General features: G+C 42.4%; 1 protein-coding gene across 1 annotated transcript; it reads left to right on the forward strand.

Annotated features, from left to right (window-relative positions):
- Positions 1-6083: 6083 nt before the first annotated feature.
- On the forward strand, positions 6084-10899 carry T265_15471 (hypothetical protein; the record flags this gene model as incomplete). Its single annotated transcript, XM_009178286.1, has 3 exons — positions 6084-6572; positions 8125-8927; positions 10389-10899. Coding segments are annotated over 3 exons (1803 nt in total), but the record flags the coding sequence as incomplete, so codon positions are not given.
- Positions 10900-10945: the final 46 nt, after the last annotated feature.

Raw genomic sequence — 10945 nt, forward strand, 5'->3', positions numbered from 1 at the left:
TGTAAAACCTTTAGAAACCTTTGCGGACAACCTTCACTCAGTTCCCTCTAGGCACTTGCTGCTGGAAGTACATCAGAAAAGTTGAATGCATGACCACTGTGTTTACAAAATTGGCTTCTGAAAAGCGTGGAGACCTGTGCAGAGCAGATTTGAGCAGCAGAATTATACGGACGCTGTGTTGATGACAACTTGGTTGCTGTTGAAGTCGTCTAAACAGACGAATAGAATACTCGAATATATAAGCAGACAACAGGTAAAGCAGGAAACCAAACGTACGCTTCACTTCCTTTATATTCACCTAAAAGACGAGATGGTATACTGGTGAACTGCATATTCCACAATACAACATGGATGGATCAATTGCTTTACTCTAAACTATCAAGGAACGCCTGTTCGCAATCAGGCTACCACAGCATGCCGAATTTTCTCTTAAGAACTTCTAGACGATGATATTAGATGTATTCTACCTCTGCTGTTGGAAAGCGGGTTATATCCAAAATGTTTCACCTAGTACAGTATAGATAGGAGGCGGTAAGAGAAGATCCATTTCATCTATAACATGAAAGTATTTGTTACGCTGCTGTTCAGGGGTGACGAGAATGCCAAGCCCTTTCACCACCAAATAAAGCCCTCCAACAAGCATGTTTATTATGTTCCATAGGTGGTTCTCACGCAGGAAATCCCACACGTATTAGAAAGTCAGCTGTTAAACCCGATACTTACGATATTCCTCCCCGCATTCCTCTTTTCTAATGTACCTGCGGTAGCACGTAAGTATTGTGAACTAAGCGAAGGCTGTCGGAAAAATTTAATGAGCATATTCCGGGGGTTTTGCGGTAGCACGTAAGTATTGTGAACTAAGCGAAGGCTGTCGGAAAAATTTAATGAGCATATTCCTGGAGGTTTTGTACTAAGTGAGGCTAGAGTGCACCGCGATTTGTGAACTGAAACTTCAGGGCCCTTCGTCGCAATTTTGTGGGGTTTGGACCATTCGGCGTCGTCATCTAATCCGTACCCAATTAACTGTTTGACTTGTATGACATTGAATTAGAAATGGGTGTAAGGTGTTGGCCGAGAGTACACGAAGTAACCGAATTCACGTTATTCCAGTGTGAGTTATTTTTGTTGCACACTACATTAGAGAATATCTGACATCCTTAGTCTCACTACTTTACATACCTTTAAACTGTTACCCAGTCGAGCTTGTTAATTCAATTGAAAAGCTTTGCATTTTCGTTTGCCAAGGGGAAGCAGGAACCATTCACTAATCAAATTGTTGTTGTGTGCCCTAAGTCATTCGGTGAGTATCACCTTGATGTGGCATTTGAGTAAATCAGGTTTCCCTTACCTTGCCTTTTTCAAAAGGGCAACCAACTAAATCGGGATAAGCCAAAAACGATCTGAACTATTCCATTTTGGACGTAACGAAATTCTAATAGGGTTGCTGAAAACTCTTCAACAGCCCACGACCGATTTCGCTCTTTTTGGCGCCCACCAGGTAGGCGCAGTCGCCAGGTTTCCGTCAGCCGTCTGTTCCACTTGAACCAAAAGTGATCTAAATTTGACTTATACACCTCCATACCGATTAAGTTTTGGTGCGAAATTCACCAAAAACCCAAATGAATCTTTCGGTCGAACAGAAATCGTTCCACTGCTCCTCCGGAACCTAGACCAGCAAATCATTCTATCTACCTTTTCATTTTCAGATCAGCCGAGAATGCTTGGATCGTCTAACGAAGTTAGAGAATGAGAATAAGGAACTTCGAAAGCAGTATCAAGCACTGGAAGCACAAGTACGCAAAAACCTTCCTCTAAATTTCTTTTTTTATCGTATTCATTTGTCTAGTTTAAGAGCACGGTAGTTAAAAAAAAGTCTCCTTCGCCAGTATGCGCCGTTTAGCGCCTGTATTACTCAAACTTGTGGCCTGCTAGATATTCTGCCTGCGAATTCCCCGTAATTTCAATCAAATCCTGAAAACGGAGCCTACGGATCGCTTAGCACGTTTAATCACGGACAATGCAGGTGTTCAGACCGACTCGGTTTATGCAGTACCTCAAAATTACTCAGTGAGTGGCCTTTTGACAAAAGGCAGGACCCATGCGAAGAGAAAGGTGCAGAGTAAGAATTTATTAGAGTTTCGTGGAGCTGCCCACAACTGGAATAGGACAACACAGAGTGCTTGTTTAAACGTTGAGACTGTTTTGGTATTCATTAGCCCAGCTTTCACAGTCAACTATCTGCCTTGACTGTACCCTTCAAAGCGGTATTTTCTTTCCACTGTGAGACCCCATTTAGTTTAGTTCTGCATAGTTTATTTAAATATTGTCTAGCTGTAACCTAATGCGCATTAAAGGAGCTAGGTCTTCTACGTAGTTCTGCTTTTCTTTGGAGATTGAAGACTGGTAAATATCAAAGAAAACAGACGAACTTTGTCACAGAAAACTGGCTGCCGCATTTTTGTGGGTTGAAGGTTATCATGTCGATGTGTGGTTTTTAGTCACTAATTAGACCCACAGGCCCTGATTTCTGTGTTTGGGTCATACAATAAGGAATGCGTTGCGGACCCATTTTCATTTCACAGTTCAAATGGCTTTTCAAGGATCGCTGTCCGTTTTTGACCAGTCGGTACGGCATTTCATTAACTGGCGCCCCCGTTTTTTACTTTATACAATGTTTAAGTGACAAAGTGATTGGGAGGTGCACCACATACAGTTCTATTACTGCTTTTGGCAATATGCACACGAAGTGTCAGACAACTGTCTTCAAGGATCACAACATATACTCCCCAGCTCTTGCTCACTTTTTACCTTAAACAATATTTGCTGACAATATCTATTCGACCGCGCAATGTGATCTATGTGATTCTGAAAGTTTCACTCAAAATACTTGGAAACTCGTGACAACTACCCTGCTATTTGGCGAGTTGTTCGGTGAATCGACTTCTGTTTAATTGGCTTGTCAAAAAGAGTTTCTTTCGAGTTTGTCACCTTTAGTCGACCGTCTTCTCCGCCCACGTTTGCTTTGTATTATGACCACAGAACCGTGGAGGTCCGAACCCCAGTAGACGTACTGTCTGTTAAACTGAGACATACTTTGTGTATCTGTCACTACTTTGTGGTAGAAGTAGAGTACTGTATGTAATTCACCACGATTTTGTTGGCATAAAGGCAGCGATCAAGGAAAGAAGAAGCTAGGTCAACGTACAAAATAATTCAAAGAATAACGAGTTTTATACACAAAATAGCAAACCAGTCAACCTTTGCAAAAGTATGATTGGAAGAGAGATTGCAATTTGGGCGAGAGAGGAAGAAACCTGAGTAAAAAACAATACTCTTTCTACAACAGGAAACTACTGACAGGGCTGATGAAAGCTCTTCAACAGCTCACAGCCGGTTTCGGTTCTACAAGACTCATCATGTGTATTCTTCGAAATCTTTCTTATCTGGGTTTAAGTAGGACATGAGTTTGACGGACTGCGCCTACTTGATGGATCCCAAGTAGGGCGAAACCGATCGTGGGCTATCGAAGAGTTTTCAGAAAATTTATGGGCAGTGTGTTGCGTCCTAAGAACTCCACATATTGTATAGGCAAACTGTAAACAACTCATTTTGTTTCGACAATTTCATTTATATGCATATCAACTTGTTTTTCACCGTATCTGTCTCTCATTTTGAGTCTTCGGGAAAACCAAATTGATATACAGATGAGTGTACTTGTCGAAATGTAGAGTTGCGGATAAACTCTGTGAAATATGATATTTACAGTATGCTGAAGGGATTTGTGGACCACAGATTTTTGTCATACGACGAACTCTTTCAATTCGTGATTAGTTTCATTTGTTCCTATCTTCTTCATTTTTGTATGAGTAGTATGCGCTTGGCAGTCACTTAAATGCAGCTAGCGATTCTCACCGCGTCATTTCACATCAATAACAGTTATCCGTCCTCTGATGTCCGATGGGTCGTTTGCGAGGATTTTCGTGTCAACTTCTTTGCCCATGCGAAATAAAAAAACAAGGGCGATTTGATTTGGGAATTTGTCATTCAAGAAAGAAGGATTAAGCGACCACTGGCAATCAGTTAAAACCGAGAAACGTATTAAGCATGCAGCATATGAGTGACTAATGCCGTCTCCCGACCAAGACGACATCCTATCCCATTAACGGGGATTTTGTTTGTGCCGTCGAAACAGACGGCCTTGAAAAACTGCGTACGCGTGAATCATCGCTCGACCTGTCTTCAGCTGTCGATAATTTTACACCCAAATAATCAACAGCGCGTCAGAGCTGGGAAAACACGTCTAAGGTGCACAGTCCAGGTGACTTATGTGCACCGAGAAACGGGTTTGCATTAGTACGGAGAACTGGTGAGCACTTGAGACTCCAAAATCTGCTTAGAAAGACTGTCGGAGGGATTTCACTCCTCGACAGGGTGATCCGAGTTTTACCCCCTGAAAATGTAATTTTAGTTCCATTTAGTGTTGAAAACCAGTGCATTTGTCGGGTAGCTAGCCACTCTGTATCAGTAAATTATCCACATTCTGGGGACATCGCACAGTGTAGAGACGACTGCGGTCTTGATTTTGCAGACTATGCGTCCTGATTCCTTTGCTGATAACAGTGAATCATCCGCAGATCCGAGACAGATAGGCCGTATTTAAGGGTTGTTTATATCTTCGTGATTGTCTGAGAAAATGCGGAAGTTCATTGCATTTCTGGTATTTTCGGATGAAACGTTATCAGTGAACACGGCCACAGTTAGATGCGGGGGATTGCAGATTCTGCGGAGACTTGTTAAAAAAAGGACGTTTGAGAATATTCACACGCAGTCACGTTGAAAGTATTTTTTATTGTTTTGATATTTTTCACTGGCTACCGACTGTGCAAATACCAATGTAAGCACGTCGTCCAACCTTCCAATATGACTTGTATGCACTGTGCACTCAGTGTTTGAATAAGTAACGAGACAAAAAGAGTACCCCAAAAAATAGAACGGTGAGGTATCGAGCTGCTGGTGGCCGCAGTGGTGCTTCATCAAAATCCGCACTGATTCACTCCAGTTTTCATATGGCCACTAATTAACAGTCGTAAACTCTTCATTTTTCATTATTTCAGGCATATTTCAGATCGATCTCTTCTACCCAAACACCATAGTGTTAGACTCTTTATCCCCATATGCCGAGGTCTGTTGTTTTCCTTTCACTCTGTTCGTGTTGTACGTCATCTGGCTCCCGGTGTTTGTGGTACAATCAAAAGAAGTGCATAGATTTTCAAAAATCTAGTTCAGCACTATCACCCACCCACCCACCCACCCACCCCCCCANCCCACCTACAAAACCACACAAGCGTCTAGTTTAAACTTGATGATTTATAGACATATCAGTGGCAAAAGACCTGGTAGAATCGAAGGATTTGTAGGACACGGAAAAAACAACAACAAAACAACAGAGAGGAGCTCATCAGATAATTACAAACATAATAAAGGCACGGGTTAGGGTGGCGTGCTCTGTGGCAGGTGATGTCGATGATTCATGCCCCTGCTAGCTGTGGCCTGGCTGAGCGGTCAGCATTTTACTTTGGTTTTTGATGATTGCCAGTAGCACGGTGCCCTGTCTTTCTCTCGTACATGTGGCAACCTGCATGATATTTTCGGAAGAAAAATATTTTTATTCAGAAATAGTGGAAATAATGGATGGCGAACTTTAGTACCGAAATCCTAAGGAAACTGATCGATCCGTTCTAGTTTTGTGGGGTCGAATCAATCAAATAACAAACCGTGAGTATTGAAAAGGGAAAAAATAAAAAGTTTCAATTTTTCTCGCGTTTTTTTTCAAGATTCAACCATTTGTGAAAAGTTTACACACACATGAACCCGTGTGCGTTCCAACGGAACATCCAGAGAATGGAAAAACTTTTGTCTACGGGGTGGGACGCGCGAAACAACATTTCGACTCTCAGATTCGGCAACTCATCAGCGTTCTTGTACACACTAATGTTGCTCAGAACGTAAGTTCTTATCCCTTGCGTGGTACTACAAATATTTCAAGTTTCGGCAGCTAATAATCTATTCCGCATTCTTTTCAGGATATACGAGAGGACTGTCGTTATTTAAAGCACCGCATATCGAATCTGGAGCGTGAGAATTATAAACTGTCCTCCATTGTTCGGCAACATTGTCCGCAGTTTGGGCAACAGAAACCGGACGACGTGCACATCGAATCAAGTGGACAGTTGGATTGTCTGGTCCCCACAAAATTTACCAGACAAATGAATCCAACTAGCTCAGGCGGCTATCATTATGTTACGCCTGTTGATCATCACAGCTCTGTGGGTGAGGACCTCACATCAGAACCAATCTTTCCATGTTTACACTGTCGTTTTTTGCCACCGGATTCACCCGACATGACTTGTGATGACATTCAAACATGCTCCTCTGCTGACGACGGTTTGGCGCATCAGTGCAGAGCGATTGTACAACAAGAGGCAGCGACTGTATCTCAAGGTTTTAGGAGGCATTCCACACAGCTTTTAGAACCAGCAACACCGCCAAGCCTTACGTGGTTTGGTGATCATGTGAGTAATTTTTGAACAAATTTTCTATGGTTTTTGCCGCAAACACCTTCATTGGGAAGTTGGTACCGATGCATTTTTGGTGTGTGGAAAGAAGATTGCCAGAAAATTTTTTAAAAGCCAGACTTTATTCGGCACCCTTTGAGTATTGCTGGACACCTGGTGTAGATGTTGTGATTGCAAAATGACACCTCTGTATACTCTGAGAATCCAAAGTGCCAAATCCACTTATACGGTAAAAATTTCTTTGGAGACGCAGATCAGTAGACAATTTGACATTAAAGGACGTAAACGGTTTGGCAGTAGACGTGCAAGTGTTGTCCCTAGATTACGAAGATTTAATCGCAGCGCAATCGAATAACGTAACTACACATTTGAAAAAGGTTTGCATATGCTTGGGCATTTGGCAGTTGTTATTCGTCGTGGTCATGTAAATATACGAACCACAAAATTAATGCTTTCTTGAAGTTTGGATTCAGTAGTCCTTTGGTTTCTTTTGATTGATGTGTAATAAATGTTGATTTTAATCATCGGTTGCCTAGTGTCTACGATCATCGGGGAGTAGTGTCGAATGAGGTGATGCGAGTAACCAACAGTAATTCCTTAACCTAACATTTTTACACGTAGTCCCGCAGACATGGTCTACGAACTAGACTGCATACTTTAACTTTCTCTTGGTAGGCGAGTTCTGCACTAAACTAGTCACGTCGGACGCTGCAAAATTTCACGCGTGAGTATTCGAGCTTCCAATAAGTTGTCAAATCACTACCATGTAAATTACCAGCCAATGTCTTTTTAAGCACTTTTGAGCCTTTTCGGTGACTTCCGCAGCTGACCATACCTTGATATTACCAGCATGCTCCGAGGAGGTTGGTAAAAAGTAAGCGTTTGCGGATTGAATTGTTGACAAACGATATTTTCTTTGCATATATCTACACTCATCCCTCCTGTACGTTACAGCCACTCCGATTGCAATTGACTTGGATGTGTGAAAATAATCATCTTACAGTGTTCTGCTCTGGGTTTTCATAGACACTGCACAGGGTGGTGATTCTCCTAGAGAGGTTCCATGGTTTTGGTAAAAGATCCAACTTTATATCACAGCAGGATACTACTTATACCTGTGTGGCAGGTAGCCAGATGAGTTCGTAACGCACAATACTATCTGACAGAATTTGTTGCAGGAAATACAGAATATGTCCGATCTACTATTCTGTGAGTATGTATGCCGAGAATTCCTCAGTTTACCAATGGATGTGGGGATTCACACTGTTGAGTTCACCGGGTCACCTGTCAACGAAACTGGCAAGAATAAGGAGTGAAGCGTATAAGGGCAGATGTGACTTGCATGCTAAGTTTATGCATAAGTTGCGGTAGAATTGCGTCTTAATGCCACATGGATTCCTTACGCTTGTAGATTTGTGTCTTTCATGTATTGGAACTATTTCACCTACTGACGGAACCCATGAATAATGCCGTTTAAAGTGTTTCCGATTGTTGTTAGCATTTGTCATCTCTGTTTCAACTTGAATCACCATGTTTTTCACATTTTCAGCCATATGAACCAAACCAAGCATTTTTTGAGGCATACGTCAAGCCTGTCCTTGAAGGATCCATGCTTCGAGCATCTTCAACACCCATCATCCCGATACCAGATCAAGGTTTAGTGCAACACCATTTCTTTCCCGCTAACGATGATGCTTGTTCAGCTCTAACTCCCCTGCCATATGACTCACCTCCGGGTGGCAGTAGAAATCCTGACGAATGCGGTCAGCTGAACTTGACGACTCTTCCTTCACCTAACTTGGTGGTCAACCAGGATCAGAATCGTACGGGAGTGGAGTTTCGAAATACGAATCATCTTCGTTCAAGTGTTCATAGCTGCGCATATCTCATGAATGAAAAGGCAACTTCGCCATCTTGTACGAAGAGCCTCATACCGCACGGTTGGCTCCGAATGCCTGTGCTCCCCAAATCCGGTCTGAAAAGACATCCAGTGGGCACGCGAAGCCATATCATCCTTGGAGCTAGATCATTACCTCTTTATCTAAATTCCAGTGCGGAAGACCTTTCCACTAAAGGCTCATCATCGAGAGAATCCGATCATGCCTGCACCGGTATCCCTACTTCTCCCTTGGCAAGGCGCCATGCGCGGGCATACAGCACGCACTTGCGACCGATTGAGGAGGTAGATTCAAACCTACAGAGCTTTTACGATATCGTAACGTCCAGTATTAGGACGTGTGCTTCGAAGCTAAAAACATCGATCTCAAGAGACGACACGGCAATCAGAAGTGAATTGTCACCCAGACAGGTTGAACCGTCTCCACTTGCGAATATTCGACGCGTATTATACAGGTAGGCCTATATAATGAAACCCAAGAGGAATCGGATTGCGACTATCCTTAGTGTAGATGTATGTACTGTAAATGGGTTCACTCCCAATGAGGATACTACTGATAGGATTTTTTGGGCCTAGATCAAAAATGGACCTACAGTCTCTTAATTGTTTCCCCTTTTCCGGGGAGTGCAGTTGTACAGGTTCTATGAAGTTTCACCCTAGGCCTACCAACATCGTATCAAGGCTAAATAACAGGCTGCCGCCAATCACAAGATTATAACCGAAAGCAATGAACCTTTATGGACAGTCTGTTGATTTTGAAAACTCTACAGTCAGGGAGAAACTGACCGTAACCTACTTGGGGTGCACCTTGGAAACACAGTTCTTCAGTTGGTGGAGCAAAAATGTGCAGTAACGGTAATCCAGAATGTTTGCGTATGACAGGTAAAATTGGCACTTTGATCAGCAGAACAAATGAAATAGTTGACAACAAAACATTTGCATACTAACATTCATCATCTCTTTTCAGCAGTGTCAAGGTGATGTGTCGCATGTTTCAGCTTTTGTAAAAAACACTGGCATTCAGCATAATTTAGTGTAAGGAAGGCGACGTAGCTGGTTTAAAATTTTTTTATAGCAACCCTGAAGCAATTTGCAGGGTCAAATGAGGTTATAGTGAAGATGAGGAGAGCTTATATTTGTTGTAGTGCTCTTGAAATTTTCCTACCTACTTGCGGTCGTTATTTAGTAAAACGCTCTACTGAAGTTGTGTTTACACTTAAAAAAGGATGTCTGCACTTCGTTTTCTGTGCAGCCTTCGGCGCAAACTGAGAAAACATTTAAAATGTGGCGGTCACTTCTTTAGAATAACTTCTTCTTTACGGTTATACTTCTATTTTGTTCTCAGTGTAGAGAACTCTGCTCTGGCACTCTTGGAACTGAGACTAGTAACTGAATAGTCTGTCTCGTAATTCTATACAGCCGATCATTTAATTGGCCGCAACACAATCAAGTGATGTTTTGGGCGCAATGCTTGGCCATTCCACTGGGACGGAAGCTGCGCCTAGAGTTTTGTAGTTATTTCACAGGAGCAGAAACTAACCTCTTGGGTGATAAAAATCTTAGACGTCAGGAAAGTTTCACTGGGAATCCGGAGTGCATGAACAAAGGAAGGAATATCGACGCGAGCGGAGATGGCTTTGGCTTTTAATTCGGAATATACAGCGTTATTCGCTCCATGTACGTGATGGTTGCGGACGCAGGAGACGCCTGGTTTCATCTCAAATTTGACGCTCAAGTTACTACTGAACAATCAATATTGATTTGGACTATCAGTCAAACAAAACTAGTGATTTACGACTACCTTTAGTGCTTATATTAACTAGCATTACGCATTATTTGATTGCATTGATCATACTTCACAAAACACCATTTCTGAGAGTGTATATGTGCAAGCAAGAATACTGTGTCTATTGTAGAGACCCAAAACTTCGCTATCTTCACCCAGTCAAACCAACACTAAAGTCCAAGCCAATACCGCGACTCATAAATACGAAGGCGTCAACTCGTCAAAGTTTTGACTTGGAGACACTGCTCTACCAACAGGATCAACTCCAAAAATGCCGTGAGGCCCAAAGAAACTTGCGTTATGGTGTCTTCAGTGATACGGAGCTACTGACGGGTAAATTTACAATCACATCGAGGGATGACTCTGCGATTGAAAGCGGGGAAGACGAAGAGGAGGAGGATGTCCAAAGTTCAGGAGAGTCAATGGTGCACACTCATCTGGTAAAAACCGTCTCCAAAGAAAATGAGGATCAAGTACTTGATTTGAAAACTATAGACAACCCAGGAAAAGCTGCCCATAATTTAGAAATTACATCAAACAGCAAACCTGATGGGAATGTGTCAATAGCGGGACTGCAAAATACAAAACAACCATTAGTAGACGTTACAGGAAGCCACTCTGGGACGAAATCAGGAACAGAGGTAAGCATGTTCGCTTGAATAAGAGAAATCAGTCAGGGTCATTCTG

This window comes from Opisthorchis viverrini (genome assembly GCF_000715545.1).
Source record: "Opisthorchis viverrini unplaced genomic scaffold opera_v5_533, whole genome shotgun sequence".
NCBI lineage: Eukaryota > Metazoa > Platyhelminthes > Trematoda > Opisthorchiida > Opisthorchiidae > Opisthorchis > Opisthorchis viverrini.